At 32.3% G+C, this 20,065-nt stretch overlaps 1 protein-coding gene across 2 annotated transcripts; it reads left to right on the top strand.

Annotated features, from left to right (window-relative positions):
• The first annotated feature begins 319 nt into the window (after nt 1-319).
• Nucleotides 320-19,725, top strand: fra10ac1 (FRA10A associated CGG repeat 1). 2 transcript variants are annotated; one of them, XM_073828739.1, is made up of 14 exons: nt 320-447; nt 2,237-2,316; nt 3,588-3,680; nt 3,775-3,820; nt 4,120-4,196; nt 4,374-4,457; nt 4,540-4,624; nt 5,783-5,828; nt 16,964-17,077; nt 17,814-17,856; nt 17,949-18,067; nt 18,343-18,387; nt 19,297-19,384; nt 19,537-19,725. In XM_073828739.1, exons 1-14 carry the CDS (start codon nt 409-411, stop codon nt 19,577-19,579), a joined length of 1,002 nt encoding a protein of 333 aa, XP_073684840.1. In that variant the 5' UTR covers nt 320-408; the 3' UTR covers nt 19,580-19,725. The 2 variants fall into 2 exon arrangements, with proteins under 2 accessions (XP_073684840.1, XP_073684839.1); XM_073828738.1 differs by having other exon boundaries at nt 18,343-18,390; nt 19,294-19,384.
• The last annotated feature ends 340 nt before the right edge of the window (nt 19,726-20,065 follow it).

Below are 20,065 nucleotides of genomic sequence, written 5' to 3'. Positions count from 1 at the left end.
ATGGCACTTCGCCCCCTTACCCCCTATAATTTCCTGTCACTGAAGCTTCACCCATTTCCGATGAAAACAAGTGTGAATCATGATGGGAACAATAAGGTCTCTTTGAAACAAAGAACACTGGCAACAAATGACACCCAAGTCCTGGCTATTTGCCACTTTTATATTTTATCTGAACATATTCACATTAAAAAATCTCTTATTTTATATTTAACATATATAAATAACCATTCTCTCGAATGCACTGTAACAAAGTAGTGAGACAATAGAATTAGCAGTAATAGTTCTCATTAAATGCAGCACAACGTAACCCAGACATTGTGCAGACAGGAGGACGGGGTTACCTTTGTTTTCGCCACGTGGTTCATACGTCATCACTTCGCGCCCGGATTCAGAGGCATGTAAACACAGATGAGCGGCATGGATAAAACGGCTCTAGACCTTGTTAAGGTAGTTATAAATAACATGTTATGCACAAGAATATGGAGGTTTGATTTAACTGTGTGCATTGTAATGCTGCGACCGCTTGTAGCAGAAAATGAAAGTAAAGAGTATGTTTGTTTCATATCGGACATTGATCATCCATGGCGCATTATTTTTCGCTGTAATAATTTTAGAACAGATTTGATCTTGCTTTTAAAATGTAGATTATATAGTGCAAATAGTAATTGTTAAACGTAGATTTTTAATCAGAATAGGATGTTGAACCTTTAGACCTTTATAATAAAACATATAGTAAGAATATGGTGCTCAAACTGAGCAAAAACATGCTATTTGGTGCAGTTGATGTTGTTTATATTGTCAAAAAGTAAGGTGAAATTCTATACACACAAAAAGTAGGGGTTTAAAACAGCTTGTCGCTGGAGCAGTAGCTTTAAAAGGACACCAGTTTGTACCCTTTTCCCCTGTAGGGTACTAGTACCTTGGCTTAGAGTATTAAAACACACCCTTTAGGTACTAATATGTACTTATTAGGGGTAAAAAAAAAAAGATGCAACTATTTGGAAATCTGTAGGGTGCAAAGAATTCTAAATACTGAGAAAATCACCTTTAAATTGTCCAAATGAAGTTCTTAGTAATGCATATTATTAATCAAAAAATAGGTTTTGATATATTTGTGGTAGAAAATTTACAAAATATCTTCATGGAACATGATCTTTACTTAATATCCTAATTATTTATGGCGTAAAAGAAAAATTGATCATTTTGACTCAATGTACATACAATGCATTTTTGGCTATTGCTACAAATATACCTGTGCGACTAGATTTGTGGTCCAGGGTCACATATATGATACATTTCAACATAATTAACAAACAAATATATATGTACAGATATTTAGGTTTCAGTCCAGTAAAATTTCTCAACGTTCAAAAAATGTTTGCTTTGATTCAATAAAGATTTCCCAGCAAAAAAGACATGTATGTCATGACCTTAAGGTTGCCAGTTTTATTTTATTAAGTACTATAAACTATAGTAATAATTAGATGAGAGAAAGCATGTAGTTGATTGTGGACAGTTTTTCAGCAAAGTTTAAATTTAGTTTAGATCCGGTTTAGTTAATAGTTAATATAATGTTTTCATGACATTATTGTGTCATTTAAGTTCAGCAGGTAGCTATAGATGACATATTGTCACCTTAGAATTATAAGGTTCTATCTGCATTCTAAACACTTTCGAGACATTGAGCTTCAAATCTTTTGCATTTTATAGACTTCTGTAAATAGAACAATTTTTGGCCCAAAATGTACACAGCTTACAAAAGAAACATCAAATAATGTAAATAAGTTAACACAGAATAAGAATATGTGAATGGCTCAATTTTGACAAAAATGTCAGATAGAACCTTATAATTCTAAGGTGATGATATGTGTGTTTCATGGGTCCAGTTGTTGTTGTCCTAAAGTCTGAAACTCAGTAGTCAGTGTGAGAACTGACCTTCACGTGATGTGGCCTCCTGCCTTTGACGCTGAGTGTTGGATTTCCTGTGCTGTGCTGAAGTGGCATCAGGGCAGCTGACTCAGTATATCACCCATAAAGATGACCAAGTGCTTTCTCTCTTTTCTGTGGTCAGCTGCTCACCTTGCCTTGACTTTTTTCGTCCTGTTCTAGTTTATTTTATCACCTGCCATAAAATCAGTGTGTTGACATTGGTCCTTTTTATGGCGATTCTATGCATTTTGTGTAATTGATGTCCTGTTGTTGTACTGTGATAATGCTGTGTTGCGTTCTGTTTTAGGTCCATGGAGGTGGAGGGTATGACTCTGATTTCAGTGATGATGATGGAGGTGGAGGGCAGTCCAAATATGGTGAGAATAGGTGAGATTTTGTTTTATCACTAACATGTATCATGATATCATGTTTTTGGGCAGAGCACCATGGAAATGCGTTTGTTTCTTAATAAGAACAGATTTGGAGAAATGTAGCATTACATCAATAGCTCAACAATGGGTTCTCTGCAGTGAATGAGTGCCGTCTGAATAGCTGATAAAAACACCACAATAATCCACACCACTCCAGTCCAGTCCATCAATTAACATCTTGTGAAGTGAAAAGCTAGATGTTTATAAGAAACAAATCCATCAAAGCATTAACTTCACACAAGTCCTCCATGCCTAATATTGCTTCCTCCTGTGGAAAAGCTGTCTTGTCTGAATCAGAAAAGAAATATAGAGAGATCAAGCTCTGTTTACAAGTAGAAACAGTCCAAAACAATTATACACTGGACTTTTTCCACAGGAGGAAGTGTTATTATGGATTATCGACTCATATTTAGACCAGAACCAATGGTTTAACCCCTTAACTGTCACTCCCATTTTTGAACAGAGATGTGAAAATGAAGAATTAAACTAAAACATTTTGTAATATGATTTTGATGTACATGATTTTTTACATGTCTGATTTTAAAATGGTTTTCAAAGGATGAATTTTGAAAATTTGAGTTTAACTAATATATCATTTCCTATGATTTCTAAAGTGTGATAGGGAAAAAGGCAACAAGGAAGTCTGTTTGTGACAAAGGTCAGAACTCCTATTATGAAGTAGAATTTTGAGGTGCACTCTTGTCATAAAATAATTTATTATTTTTCCTACATAATTTGTAACACAACAAATGTAAAATATCTATTTAGGAGCCTTAGATCTTTCCAACAATATATAGTTTAATGTCATGATTAGATTAGGATATATTTGTAAAATGGTGAAAATAAACTTGGGGGTCCCACAGAGGGGACGGGGACAGTTAAGGGGTTAAAGTTAAAACATCTTAATTATGGACATTAATTAATGGACTGGAGTCATGTGGATTACTTTTTATAAGCTATTTGGACTCTCATTCTGACGGCACCCATTCACTGCAGAGGATTCATTGGTGAGCAAGTGATGCAATGCTACATTTCTCAGAATCTGTTCTGATGAAGAAACAAACTCGTCTACATTTTGGATGGCCTGAGGGTGAGTACATTTCCAGGAAAGGGAATATCCGTAAAGTAAATAAATTTCAAGCAAAATAAGCTCACATTTAGAAAAATTGCAATTAGCATAAATGCTTTCACTTTAATGCTGTTCCTCTTGCATATATTTGGTTTTAGGGCAGGTAAAGATGAGCTGTTACAGAAGCCATTCCAGAAAGGAAAACACACCAAGCTGGCCCATAAAAATGTTGCTGCCCATGAATGGGACAGGTACAGGTCACATCCATCAAAAATTGTAAAATCTCTAACATCCAATATGTGTGCGTATTGATATAATTGTTGTTGTTGTTGTTTTTTCGGACAGAGAGGAAGCCAGAAACCGACGGCAACACCTGATATCAATGAATGCTGTATCCTTTCAATGGGATTTTTTGGGAACTATTGTGACTGGCAGTTTTCAGATTTTAAGAAAGCTTTGTATTTCCTCATGGTTCATTTTGCACTCTGTGATTTCAGCTCTAGACACTGAGTGGGATTTTGTAATGAAATACTGAATATCACTCATTTGAATTGAGATTAAAATGATTAAATAACTGTTGAAAGTGTGTTTTTTAGAGAAGTTTGACCATTGTAAATTCATTTTAAGCCATTTTTACTCATTAAAGCTCTTTTTCTGTGCTAAAAAAAATCCTTAACGGTATTTTGTAAGTTTGAACGTCACAAGAAGTTTGTCAGCGACTACGTTCTATACTATGGAGGAAAGATTGACGAATTCAGACGATCCTCGTGAGCAGTTTACTTTGTCATCTAAAGAAATACTGTCAATAATGTCTGAATTTTTCTGATATTAACCATATATTGAATTCAGATAAGCGGTGCAGAATTTACACACTTCAGCTTTAATATAATTTCAGCTTAGCGCTTTGATAGATGCCGATTAAAGCTCTGTGTTTCCATCCGCAGGTCTAAAGATAAGACAGATCTGGATGTGGTGAGAGAGAACCACCGTTTCCTGTGGAGAGACGAGGATGAGGAGGATATGACTTGGTAATGTCTGCTTTTCTAATTTGTTGGTTTTAATTTTGATCTGTGCACAATCACCCTAAGATAAAGCTTCTGAAATGTTTAGGGAAAAGGAGCTTGCGAAAAAGTACTACGATAAGCTCTTCAAGGAGTACTGTATTGCTGACCTCAGCAGATACAAAGAAAATAAGGTTTGTCTTGTCTTTTTAACCATGCAAAGCCTGACATATTAAATGATAGTCTGAATTCTGTTTTGTTTTGTATCATATTTAATATAACACACTTTTATTGCCTGTATAGTGCAGTTTTGATCATGTTAATAATTTAGAAGCTTTAGAAATGGGGATGCGCCGAATGTTCGGCAACCAAAATTATTCGTCCGAAAATAGCAAAAAAAAGTGAAAAGGCAGAATAAATAATACCAAACAACGACATGACGTGATTAAATACAGGTCCGCACTAATGCAGCAAACATGTGGGCAGTGTGGAAGCCTTTAAAACTGTCCGAGAAAGACACACAACTGAGACTGTTTAGAACCACATCGCATGTCTTCGATGAGAAGAGAAAGGGGTGGTTGTTGCTGGTCACTGTATGATGACTGAAATCGTGAAATGGCCTTAAACCATTAGTAAATTAACTACAGAACATTATGTTGTCTAAAAGTTGTATATATATTCTGACAGCGCTGCGTAAGTTCTTTGGCCAGGGTTCAAAGTCCAAAGCGCTAAGAAAATCTGTGCTGAAACAGCGTAATAAGAATCATTCAGAAATCTGCTGCTGTCAGCAAAAATTAGCATTGTAATTTTACTGCTTTTCTGTAAAATAAAATAATGATAACAATCATTACAGCAGCTCTATTAATACATTTATTATAATACTCTCCTTTGCTCAGCGAGGCCGCATTTATTTGTACATTAAAAAGCGCATGCCTGATTCAAGAAGAGGGTCTTAAAAATGGCCAAAGAACATTAATTTTAAGTTAAATTGTGCTTTGTTGGTAGGCTATAATGTCTACTAGAATGTTAAAAATGTTAAGTTTTTAGTAAATAGTTGTTTTGTAATTAATTATTTTTTTGAAAAGCAAGACAAAACTGTAAAAAGCACATTTTGGCTATTTAATTCATGCAATAGTGAAAAAAAATTGCGAAATACATGGGGGGGGGAAGCTCAAAAAATGTAATCTGCCTTCGGCCCAGTGTTTAATATTGTTCGGCTTCAGCCAAGAATTTTAATTTCGGTGCATCCCTACTTTACACTTCAATATGATACAGTAGGCTTTATAGTGTTACATGTTTTTTAAATGTTCTATCATTTCAGATTTACTGAATTACATCTTTTCTGTTACTAGTTTGGATTTCGGTGGCGCATTGAAAATGAAGTAATATCTGGAAAAGGTAAGAACATTTATACTCTTCTATACTTGGTCGCACTTTAGTTTGAAGACCAGTTCTCACTATTAACTGTGGCTTTTGCCTCAGTTATTATTTTTTATTGATAGTTAGTAAAGTAGTTGTTAGGTTTAGGTATACGATAGTATCAAGAGATCTAAAATATGCGCTGCTCATGCAAAACAAGGCATTAATATTCTTCTAAGTACTAATAAACAGCCAATTTGCTTGTAATATGCATGCTAATATGCAACTAGTTAATAACGAGAATTAGTCCCAAAACTAAAATGTTACCAAAACATTATGTATTCATGTATTTTGAGTATTCTGGTTGCATAAACAAAACAAAATTTTATACAAAACTTCAGAGTAATACCAAAACAGCCACTAGGTGGTGATACAGTTTTACCTTTTGTAAAGTAACACTATCATCTGGCCAAACCAGGGATGGACTAGGAATGAAAAACAGCTTTACCATTCTATCTCAGCCAGAAATATCTGAGAAAGATGTTTTTGCATAATAAATATAAGTAAACTGATCAGTTAGTTAAGAATCCATTATTCAACTCACAGCTGAATACACCATTGAAATAGATATAGAGGTATATTTGATATCTTTGTATGTTTTTTATCAAATTTTTCAAAACTGTGAGTGAAGCTGATGTTGAATTGGTGATGCTGAATTTTCATTTGTGAGAATTCAGATGCAGATTATTACCATTTAGCATATAGGTTGTAATATGACAGTGGCCTAATTGGAAGGTGGTGAGTTTGCCTGTGTCATAACGAAAATCAATGATTTTGAATACTGTTGCCTCTGGGTCATGGTTCACAGTTCAGCTATCTTGGTAGGTAAACAGGGGTGATGTACGTGTAACAATCCACAAAATTACACAAACAAATAGGCAAATCAATAAAGAGAGGCCCTTAAATAAGTGATGAAATGATCGTTTGCTGTCACACTTGTCATGCTTTTTCTGACTGAGTCACACACCATCTGCCGCAGATTAACTACTGCAAGCTGGTGCCGTGATGCAGCACACACACACACACACACACACACACACACACACACACACACACACACACACACACACACACACACACACACACACACACACACACACACACACACACACACACACACACACACACACAAACACACACACACAATAGTGACAAAGAAATGAAAACAGCTATTCTGGACCAGTGCTATTTTAGTATTATTTATATACTATCATAGTTTTGAAGAATCAGCTTTTATTTTTACATTTTAAAGCAAAAAAATAATGACAGTCAGACATTTTTACTTAAAGAAGACACCCACTAAAAAATCTCGTCAGGCATATTTAGAACAAGAATCATTAGATGACATTCAAAGACTCTATTTAAGGATCACATTGCAGTCCCCAGTTAAATGAATTAATTGTCATTTAACATTTTTAATAATCTTTGCCATTATCCTTCAAAACCACTTACCCGTTTGTCAGCTAGAAGCTTTTAATAATTTAAAATGCAGGTCAGAATAAGTATGTTTCAAGTTTCATTTTAACATAAGTATAGCTGTTATTTATTACAACGTGTAAAAGAATAAGTGATCATGTTAAATTGAATTATATTTTAAATGCTGATATTTGTGAGTAAAAAAGGAAGGAAACACTTTACTTAAAGCCTTTATGTATAATGCATTATAAAAGTAGCTTTAACGCATTAATTATGTACTATTATGTACACATTGTAGAATCTCATTAATAACCACAGTTAATACATTATAACACTTATCAGTTCATTATTACACTATGCATTTTAAATTCATGTCTAATTATTTAAGACAAGACATAATGTATTACAATGCATATTATCATTAATTATAATGCATTATATTTTGTAATGACCCTTTATAATACACTATACATAAAGGCTTTAAATAAAGTGTTACCAAAATTAATAATAATAAGCAGGGGTTAAGGACCCACTATGGGGCCTCAGCACAATTTCTTGGTGTCTGCAAGATTCATTCAAATTATTTTAACAAGATATGTAATAAAATTAAATGAGGTAAAACAGCTAATATATTATAGTATTTTCTATTTTGTTTTGTTACCTCAGTCAGTTTTATGTAGAAATTCAGGGTTTCACAGTATTGAAAAAACTACATTTATGAGAACATATTAAAAGTGTAGTTTTTAAACCTGCAAGTGCCGTTGCCATTAATATTTTCTTTTCTAATTATGTGAAGCTCTAAAATATTTAATCAGATGAGGAATTGGCATTTGCAAAAAATAAAATAAATATAATACATTTAAAAAAATAATAACAAACATGAAAATCACATAATCACAAAACTACTGGACAATTCTGAAATGTCTAGAATGACAGAATTAAATTATTATTATTATTATTGTTTAAATTCATTTTATTTAGTTTTTAATATACATTGCCATTCAAACTTTTGGGATTAGTAGGATTTTTATGTTTTTTAAAGAAGTTTCTCTGAAATTATTTGTAAAATAACTGTGAAATGTGAATGTATATTAAAGATGTAATTTATTTAAAGTGTTGCAAAGCTGAGTTTTCAGCATCATAACTCCAGTCTTCAGTGTCACATGATCTTTCAGAAATCCTTCCAATATGCAATGTTAAAAATCTGAAATCTGAAGGTGCAGAAAATCAAAATATTGAGAAAATTGCTTTTAAATTTGTCCAAACGTAGTTCTTAGCAATGCATATTACAAATCATAAATGAAGTTTTGATATATTAAGGTAGGAAATTTACTAAATATCTTCATGGAACATGATCTTTACTTAATATCCTAATGATTTATGTCATAAAAGAAAAATGTATAATTTTGACCCATACACAATGTATTTTTGGCTATTGCTACAAATATGTCAGTGCTACTTAGGACTTAAGGTTTTGTGGTCCAGGGTCACATATGTCCAGGCATGTTTTATTACCAGCGCTTTCAGTTTTTACTGCTGAGGGACATTTAACAGGTCCCTTTAGGAGTTTGTCATGAGGAGTTCCCTTCAGCTGGTCATTTTCACAGTCCAGCATAATGAGGGCATCCCTGCGACTCCTAATGAGGGTTAACCCTGATGCGTGTGGTCATTTCTCCAAAGACGCTGTTTGTCAGCTTCGCTGGCTTTAACAGCTTCAGTGCTGCTCACGCGAGCTTAATTGGAGGCATGTACGTCATCAGAGAGACGGGGTAATTGGCCGTCTCATTAATCCACATGTGCAACGTGAGGTTGATGCCTCAGTCGCTCTCTCTGCCGCGAGATCATCTACCAGCCACGTCAAAGCTCAAGCCTTTCTCCGAGTGACAACATGACATAATCCTTCACAACACTTTGTTTTGTTTTCACTGTGCAAGTTGGACACATTTTATCAAAGGTCAGGAATAGCAAAAACATGCCTGTCCTCATTACCAAACCCAATGTTTTTTCCTAACAAGCTGCTACAAAAACAGTTTCAAGGGGCTCATTTTCAAAGAGGCTTGTAATAATAACCTAATAATATCTGTCTCAGAAATTTCACAGAATAAAAAATAAAGGTAGGGTCAACCTAGCTTTACCTGATAAAGGTAATTGCAACTTTATATGACTTATATCTCACAAATGCTAGTTTATATAGAAAAAATATCACACAATTCAGCCTTTTTTAAAAGTATGAGTTTATATCTCACAATTCAGCCTTTTTTCTCAAAAGTGGTGAGTTTATATCTCACAATTAAGCCTATTTTTTCAAAAGTATGTTTATATCTCACAATTCTGACACTTTTTCCTCATAATTAAGATGTTTTTCTTATAATTGCACGTTTTAGCTTGCAATTCAGACTATTATTAAAGAATTTTTAAAATAACAATTCTTCCAGAGTTTATATCTTGCAGTTAAGTTTATATCTCACAATTCCACCTTTTTTCCAAAAGTATGTTTATATCTCACAATTCCACCTTTTTTCCAAAAGTATGTTTATATCTCACAATTCCACCTTTTTTACCTTAGAATAGTGAGTTTATATCTCACAATTCAGCCTTTTTTACTCAAAAGCGGTGAGTTCATATTTCACAGTTAAGCCTATTTTTCAAAAGTATGAGTTTATATCTCACAATTCCACCTTTTTTTCCAAAAGTATGTTTATATCTCACAATTCCACCTTTTTTACCTTAGAATAGTGAGTTTATATCTCACAATTCAGCCTTTTTTACTCAAAAGCGGTGAGTTCATATTTCACAGTTAAGCCTATTTTTCAAAAGCATGAGTTTATATCTCACAATTCCACCTTTTTTCTCAAAAGCATGAGTTTATATCTCACAATTCAGCCTTTTTTTCCTCAGAATTGTGAGTTTATATCTCACAATTCAGCCTTTTTTCTCAAAAGTGGCGAGTTTATATCTCACAATTAAGCCTATTTTTTCAAAAGTATGTTTATATCTCACAATTCTGACACCTTTTCCTCATAATTAAGATGTTTTTCTTATAATTGTGCGTTTTAGCTTGCAATTCAGATTATTATTAAAGAATTTTTAAAATAACAATTCTTCCAGAGTTTATATCTTGCAGTTAAGTTTATATCTCACAATTCCACCTTTTTTCCAAAAGTATGTTTATATCTCACAATTTTGACTTTTTTACCTTAGAATTGTGAGTTTATATCTGACAATTCAGCCTTATTTTATCAGAATTGTGAGTTTATATCTGACAATTCAGCCTTATTTTATCAGAATTGTGAGTTTATATCTGACAATTCAGCCTTATTTTATCAGAATTGTGAGTTTATATCTGACAATTCAGCCTTATTTTCTCAGAATTGTGAGTTTATATCTGACAATTCAGCCTTATTTTCTCAGAATTGTGAGTTTATATCTGACAATTCAGCCTTATTTTCTCAGAATTGTGAGTTTATATCTGACAATTCAGCCTTATTTTCTCAGAATTGTGAGTTTATATCTCACAATTCCGCCTTTTTTACTCAAAAGCGGTGAGTTCATATTTCACAGTTAAGCCTATTTTTCAAAAGTGGTGAGTTTATATCTCACAATTAAGCCTATTTTTTCAAAAGTATGTTTATATCTCACAATTCTGACACTTTTTCCTCATAATTAAGATGTTTTTCTTATAATTGCACGTTTTAGCTTGCAATTCAGACTATTATTAAAGAATTTTTAAAATAACAATTCTTCCAGAGTTTATATCTCGCAGTTAAGTTTATATCTCACAATTCCACCTTTTTTCCAAAAGTATGTTTATATCTCACAATTCTGCCTTTTTTACTCAAAAGCGGTGAGTTCATATTTCACAGTTAAGCCTATTTTTCAAAAGCATGAGTTTATATCTCACAATTCCACCTTTTTTCTCAAAAGCATGAGTTTATATCTCACAATTCAGCCTTTTTTCTCAAAAGTGGCGAGTTTATATCTCACAATTAAGCCTATTTTTTCAAAAGTATGTTTATATCTCACAATTCTGACACCTTTTCCTCATAATTAAGATGTTTTTCTTATAATTGTGCGTTTTAGCTTGCAATTCAGACTATTATTAAAGAATTTTTAAAATAACAATTCTTCCAGAGTTTATATCTTGCAGTTAAGTTTATATCTCACAATTCCACCTTTTTTCCAAAAGTATGTTTATATCTCACAATTTTGACTTTTTTACCTTAGAATTGTGAGTTTATATCTGACAATTCAGCCTTATTTTCTCAGAATTGTGAGTTTATATCTGACAATTCAGCCTTATTTTCTCAGAATTGTGAGTTTATATCTGACAATTCAGCCTTATTTTCTCAGAATTGTGAGTTTATATCTGACAATTCAGCCTTATTTTCTCAGAATTGTGAGTTTATATCTGACAATTCAGCCTTATTTTCTCAGAATTGTGAGTTTATATCTCACAATTCCGCCTTTTTTACTCAAAAGCGGTGAGTTCATATTTCACAGTTAAGCCTATTTTTCAAAAGTGGTGAGTTTATATCTCACAATTAAGCCTATTTTTTCAAAAGTATGTTTATATCTCACAATTCTGACACTTTTTCCTCATAATTAAGATGTTTTTCTTATAATTGCACGTTTTAGCTTGCAATTCAGACTATTATTAAAGAATTTTTAAAATAACAATTCTTCCAGAGTTTATATCTCGCAGTTAAGTTTATATCTCACAATTCCACCTTTTTTCCAAAAGTATGTTTATATCTCACAATTCTGCCTTTTTTACTCAAAAGCGGTGAGTTCATATTTCACAGTTAAGCCTATTTTTCAAAAGTATGAGTTTATATCTCACAATTCCACCTTTTTTTCCAAAAGTATGTTTATATCTCACAATTCCACCTTTTTTACCTTAGAATAGTGAGTTTATATCTCACAATTCAGCCTTTTTTTCCTCAGAATTGTGAGTTTATATCTGACAATTCAGCCTTTTTTACTCAAAAGCGGTGAGTTCATATTTCACAGTTAAGCCTATTTTTCAAAAGTATGAGTTTATATCTCACAATTCCACCTTTTTTTCCAAAAGTATGTTTATATCTCACAATTCCACCTTTTTTACCTTAGAATAGTGAGTTTATATCTCACAATTCAGCCTTTTTTTCCTCAGAATTGTGAGTTTATATCTGACAATTCAGCCTTTTTTACTCAAAAGCGGTGAGTTCATATTTCACAGTTAAGCCTATTTTTCAAAAGTATGAGTTTATATCTCACAATTCCACCTTTTTTTCCAAAAGTATGTTTATATCTCACAATTCCACCTTTTTTACCTTAGAATAGTGAGTTTATATCTCACAATTCAGCCTTTTTTTCCTCAGAATTGTGAGTTTATATCTGACAATTCAGCCTTTTTTACTCAAAAGCGGTGAGTTCATATTTCACAGTTAAGCCTATTTTTCAAAAGCATGAGTTTATATCTCACAATTCAGCCTTTTTTTCCTCAGAATTGTGAGTTTATATCTCACAATTCAGCCTTTTTTTCCTCAGAATTGTGAGTTTATATCTCACAATTCAGCCTTTTTTCTCAAAAGTGGCGAGTTTATATCTCACAATTAAGCCTATTTTTTCAAAAGTATGTTTATATCTCACAATTCTGACACCTTTTCCTCATAATTAAGATGTTTTTCTTATAATTGCGCGTTTTAGCTTGCAATTCAGACTATTATTAAAGAATTTTTAAAATAACAATTCTTCCAGAGTTTATATCTTGCAGTTAAGTTTATATCTCACAATTCCACCTTTTTTCCAAAAGTATGTTTATATCTCACAATTCCACCTTTTTTCCAAAAGTATGTTTATATCTCACAATTCTGCCTTTTTTACCTTAGAATTGTGAGTTTATATCTGACAATTCAGCCTTATTTTATCAGAATTGTGAGTTTATATCTGACAGTTTTGCCTTATGTTCTTAGAATTGTGAGTTTATATCTCACAATTCCACCTTTTTTACTCAAAAGTGGTGAGTTCATATTTCACAGTTAAGCCTATTTTTCAAAAGTATGAGTTTATATCTCACAATTCCACCTTTTTTTCCAAAAGTATGTTTATATCTCACAATTCCACCTTTTTTACCTTAGAATAGTGAGTTTATATCTCACAATTCAGCCTTTTTTTCCTCAGAATTGTGAGTTTATATCTCACAATTAAGCCTATTTTTTCAAAAGTATGTTTATATCTCACAATTCTGACACTTTTTCCTCATAATTAAGATGTTTTTCTTATAATTGCACGTTTTAGCTTGCAATTCAGACTATTATTAAAGAATTTTTAAAATAACAATTCTTCCAGAGTTTATATCTCGCAGTTAAGTTTATATATCACAATTCCACCTTTTTTCCAAAAGTATGTTTATATCTCACAATTTTGACTTTTTACCTTAGAATTGTGAGTTTATATCTGACAATTCAGCCATATTTTCTCAGAATTGTGAGTTTATATCTCACAATTCAGCCTTATTTTCTCAGAATTGTGAGTTTATATCTCACAATTCTGCCTTTTTTACTCAAAAGCGGTGAGTTCATATTTCACAATTAAGCCTATTTTTCAAAAGTGTGAGTTTATATCTCACAATTTAGCCTTTTTTCTCAAAAATGGTGTTCATATCTCTCAATTCAGCCTTATTTTTTTCAGAAGTGTGTTTATATCTTACAATTCTTACTTTTTTTTCTCAGAATTGAGTTTATATCTCACAATTCAGCCTTCTTTAAAGTATGAGTTTATATCTCACAATTATGACTTTTTACCTTAATATTATGAGTTTATATTAAACAATTTATGTTTTTTTGTCAATTGGGTAATTGCTTTTTTTTTTTTTTAATCTCGCAATTCTTGGCTTTTTCACAGTTGAAGGTTATAAACACCGAAGTTTACAATTCTGAATTCTTTCTCAGATTTTTGAGTTAATATCTTGTAATTGTGCTTTTCTTTGTTTGCGTGACTTATATCTCACAATGAATTTTTTTCACAATTCTGACACCTTTTTTTTACCTCAAAATTCAGTTTACACATAACATATTTTTTCTGTCACAGAATAAAAATTATTATCATTATCATTTGCAAGTTTATATCTCAAAATTCAGACCTTTTTTCTCAGTATTGCAAGGTTTTTATCGTGCATTTAGAAATTCTAAACTCATAATTGCAAGTCTGCATATTATAATTTAAATATTTATATTTTGTTTCTTCCACAGAATGGAAAAAAAGGAATTGTGACTTTTTTTCTTGCAAACTTAGTATTTCTCAGAATTGCAAAATCTAAACTTTTCTCTCAGAAGTTTAAATTTATAGCTTTCAGTTGTGTTTTTGTTTGTTTCCGTCATTAAAATTAATTTAAGTAATTACGAGTTTTTATTTCAGCTCTGACTTTTTATTTTCTCAGATGTGTGAGTTTATGTCTTGGATGTTCCATCACAGAATAAAAATAATAAAAGATAAAGATAATTGTAATCTCACAACTGAACTTGCAACTCTGATGTTTCTGTGGGTTTATATGCCGCAATTGAGACTTTTTTTTCAGAATTGCAAAAAAAAAAAAAAAAAAATTCCAGAATAGTGAAAGAAAAAGTTTCCTTTTCTTATGGCAGAAATAGAAGTAAGCTCCTATACTTTAAGCAGTTCACTTTCAGTAGAAGTGAGCTTGGGCTCAGGGTGATCAGGTACAGCCCAAAGCCGATCCAGACGGCACACTGTCAGAGGTGTGGGATGCCTGGCAGAAAAAACTCCCTGATGACGCACTTTTCCCTCGGCTCCAATCTGGAGGATGCCCTTGTAAGCCTGCTGGAGCTAATGTCAGCCAGCTGATATCTCAGGTGAAATGCTGGCCAGGCCGAGGTCACGGGAGGAGAATAAATTTTGCTCTGTCTGTCTCTCTAGCCACTTCCTGTCATTAACAGCAGTGATTTCACGTGCAGCAGTTAAAGCCTGTTCTCCATTTGGCTTCTCACTTGCTATGTTGTGCATCTATTTTCATCAAGCTGAATCCCTATTAAATATTAACTAGTTTCTCATTAGCATGCATATTACTGGCATATCGGTTGTTTATTAGTACTTTAATGCCTTATTCTGCATGACCATATTCTATACCACCATATTAACCTACCAATACCTAAATGTAACTACTTACAACTACCTTAGCATTAATTATGAGTTTATTGAGGGAAACACTTAATATTGAATGTGTTCCCCAAGCAAATGTGTATTTTGTTGATCCTAGGAAAACATTGTTGTGCAAAAACAGTCACCTAAACTTAACCCTAACCATATCTTACCCCTAAAATCAGAGGCAAATTATTGGTAAATAAGTGGTAAAGACGCCATTAACCCTAAACTTGACATTAATAGTAAACCTATCCCTTATCTGATTGGTTGATTGTAATTGGATTGACTGACAATAGGCGGTCCTTATTTGTTGTTTGGGTGCATTATATACTACTACTGTTATATGAACGAGTGTTTCAGGATACCTCTAAATGTGGTTTTATATTTTAGATTACTAGCTGAATTTGATCATGTACAATTAGATTACATGTAAATGTGGCCTAATATACAATAATAATCAAAAGTTTTTGAACAGTAATATTTTTAATGTTTCATCTGCTCACCAAGTCTGCATTTATTTGATCCAAAGCACAGCAAAAACAGTACAATTTTGAAATATTTTTACTATTAAAAAAAAACTGTTTTCTATTTGAATATATTTTAAAATGTGATTTATTCCTGTGACCAAAGCTACATTTTCAGCATCATTACTCCAGTCTTCATATTATTCTAATATGCTGATCTGCTGTTCAAGAATTTTTTTTATTATTATGCTTATTATAATATAAATATTGAAAACAGTTTAGTACATTTTTTCAGGATTCTTTGATGAATAGAAAGATTAAAATATCAACATGTATCTGAAATGAAAAGATTTTGTAACATTATACACTATACCATTCTCATTCAAAAGCTACCCTACACCATTCAGTTTTTAGGGGGAAAGAAATGATAGAAATTAAGACTTTTATTTAGCAAGGTGCTTTAATTTAATTAGAAGTGATGATAAAGATATTTATAATGTTACAAAAGATTTCTAATTCAGATAAATGCTGTTCTTCTGAACTTTCTATTCATCAAAGAAACCTGAAAAAATTTCACTCAGCTGTTTTCAACATCATAATAAATGTTTTTGAGCAGCAAATCAGAATATTATAATGATTTCGGAAGGGTCATGTGACTGGAGTAATGATCATAAAAATTCAGCTTTGAAATCACAGGAATAAATTACATTTTAAAATATATTCCACTAGAAAAAATGACTTTTTAAGTAGGACAAAAATATATAATATATAATAGGAAATAGGAAAATATATATATGTATTTTGCATCAAATAAATGCAGGCTTGGTGAGCAGAAGAAACCTCTTTAAAAAAAAAAAACATAACTTTTACTGTTAAAAAACTTTTGACTCTTAGTGTGCATTTATTGGGACCTGAAAGCATAATCAAACTAGCCAAAATATGTTATGGTTATGTATATGTGCAAAACTCATAAGCATTTGGATTCTGCAGAGTTGACTAAGCTGCTTTTGTTTGATCCTTGTCAGTTTTTGTATATTCTGTCTTTTATGTTCAATACGTTTTGTATTTCACATGTGGATGTCCTCAATTCCACAGGCCAGTTCCTTTGCGGAAACAAGCGCTGTGAGTGTAAGGAGGGTCTGAAGAGCTGGGAGGTGAATTTTGCCTATGTGGAGCAGGGGGAGAAGAGGAATGCCTTGGTGAAGCTGCGTAAGTGCCTGACCACATGGCTGTCTAAAGCTTGTGTGCTGTAATCTTCTCCGCTCACAGGACACAGGGGTGGAACTAATCTAATTAGAGCCGAATTAGGGAAGCCCATGTCTCAGTTTTTGCTGCTAATTAAGCAGTAAAATATACACTACTAGTTAAAAGTTTTTTAAGATTTTTTATGTTTTTTAAGAATTCTCTTCTGCTCAAAAATTCAGCTTTGAAATCACAAGAATAAATTGCATTTTAAAATATATTTAAATAGAAAAGTTATTTTAAATATTTTTAAAAATGTTTCAGAATTTTACTGTTTTTGCTGTACCTTGAATTAAATAAATGCCGACTTGCTGAGCAGAAGAGACTTCTTTAAAAAAAAACAATACAAATCTTACTGTTCAAGAACTTTTGACTGGTAGTGTATATAAACTGATCACCAAATGTTTAGAATCTGCTTAAGATTTTTAAATGTTTTTGGGGAAAAAATATGTGTGTGTGTGTGTGTGTGTGTCTATATATACTGTATGTATATATATATATATATATATATATATATATATATATATATATATATATGTGCACATTTATGTATTTCTTTTTTAGACCTCACTGTAAATGGTAAATAAGCAGTAATATGTTGTGAATGTTGTTACATTTGACCTAAAAATATTGTTTAATTCAGAAAAGGTGAATTTGTTTTAGCCTTTTCTAAATATTTATATATCATCATGTTATTTTCAAGGTCTGTGTCCAGAGTGTTCCTTCAAACTGAACTATCATCACAAGTAAGAACATTCAACCATTACAAACACAGTTGCATGTTTAGATATTCTTAGATCTGGAGACCTTGACTCTTAAAATGTGTTGTTTGTTCCAGGAGAAAGGAAGTAACGGTGAAGAAGAATCAGCAATCGAAAGAGAATGTGGACCAGTCAGTCTCAAAGAAATCCAAATCATCTAGAAAGCACAAACGCAAACACAAAAAGAGACGCAAAGGCAAGTACATTTTCACTGCAAATCAAACTTGGAACAGCATTTTCCTGCATGTATACACTGAACTTTGATGTATTTTTGTGGTGGTGTTTTGTATTCTAGTTAGTCTTTTAAAGAGAACACGTATATCTTTCAAGGACGATGATTTAAAATATTTTAAAATCTAAAGCAGATTAAGTCCAGTTGTAAAATAACATTATTAGGAACTGAATGAAATCTTGGTTTAAATTGTAGAATTTATGTTCCTTGTTAAATAAACACCATTTCTTTCTGCCCAGAATACTCATCTTCAAGTTCAGAGGAGTCCCAGAGTTCAGATAAAGGTATGCATACTCCCTTTTCTTTTCTTTTTTCGCCAAAAAAGACTTATGGTTGTCATCTAGCACCCTCAGGCAGAGAATGTACTCAATATATATGTTCAAACCTCTAAAGCAACTCCTGTGTTCACGCAAACCCCATGTTATGACAAATCTCTTACCTTAGATTTACTCACCCTCAAGCCATCTTAGGTGTATATGACTTTCTTCTTTTAGACAAATGCAATCTTTCAGGCCTTATAATGACAGTGAATAGCTGTTTTGAGTCCAATAATGTGCATCCATTCATCACAAAAAGTACTCCACAAGGCCTTCTGAAGTGAATAGACGCGTTTTTATAAGACAAATATTGCATACATGACACCGGTTGTGAATTAGAAGTACAAAATGAGGATTTGTAAAGAAAAATGTCAGAGGATGTCTATATAAGCCTGAGGAGACATTTTCCTTTGCTGTAAACAAAACTTGTTTATTGTGAGACTAGCATATTCTCATCAGAGCTTACTATACACCTACTTCCTAAATCATCTGCTGTCTTGAACACGTGTGCGACAGTTATTTGTCTTACACAAATGCATCGATTCACTTCAGGAGGCCTTTATTAACTTCCAGCTGTGTGGAGCTCTTTTTATGATGGATGGATGCACTTTTTTGGACTTTCCATAAAGCTTGGAAGAGCCAGGAAAATTTTTTAATATAACCCTGATTGTATTGTTTCTGTCTGAATGAAGAAATTCATATACACCTAGGATGGCTTGAGAGTGAGTAAATCAAAATGTACATTTTTGGGTGAACTATTCCTTTTAATATTGGACGAGTAGATATTTTTCTACAATACCTTTCCTTAATCAGGCATAAATCCTGCTATAACAGTGTGCTTAGTTATTTGTGAGTCTAATGTGGTGTATTTTCCAGATGCAGAGAGTGAGGATGAAGAAGAAGAAGGTCCTTCAGAATCAGACCACTGGAAGGGTCCAGCGCCCGCTGTGGAGGAGAAGTCACGGTGAGTCCCGCTTCTGATGTATTTTACTACTACTGTATATGGAATACATGTGCACATAAATGTGGTAAATGTGTCTCTGAAAGCTCCTGAACACTACAAATGTTTTTTATAACAGTGTACTGACAATCCTGATGTGTCTGATTCTCTTTTAGGGAGGAAGAGTTTGATGAGTATTTTGAAGACATGTTTCTCTGAGTCGAGGAAAGGAAGATCCAAAAGAATCACTTGTCTACTGTTTTCTTTTTATACCGGTTAGTTTTGTTTTTGAAAAGTATAGTTTGAGTACAATTTTGCAATTGTTATTATTTAAATTTTTGTAATAATTTTTTACTGGGCCTCCTTTAAGCGCAAACATTTATAAAGAATTATTTTTACTTATGTTTGTAAAACACGTTAGGCCTTATTCCTTTTCATGAATCATTAATTAATTGCCATACAATACCGTAATTAATTTCTGTGAATTTATATTATATATATATATATAATTTTTAATGTTTTTAAAGAATTATTTTCTGCTCACCAAGCCTGCATTTATTTGATAAATACAACAATAGCAGTAATATTGTAAAATATTTTTACTATATAAAATAACTGCTTTCTATTCGAATATATTTTATTAATGTAATTTATTCCTGTGATCAAAGCTACATTTTCAGCATCATTACTTCAGTCTTCAGTGTC

The sequence above is a fragment of the Garra rufa genome, chromosome 22 (genome assembly GCF_049309525.1).
Source record: "Garra rufa chromosome 22, GarRuf1.0, whole genome shotgun sequence".
In the NCBI taxonomy this organism is placed as follows: Eukaryota; Metazoa; Chordata; class Actinopteri; order Cypriniformes; family Cyprinidae; genus Garra; species Garra rufa.
The sequence above is the reverse complement of the archived record's forward strand: the minus strand, read 5'-3'. Positions and strand labels throughout refer to the sequence as shown.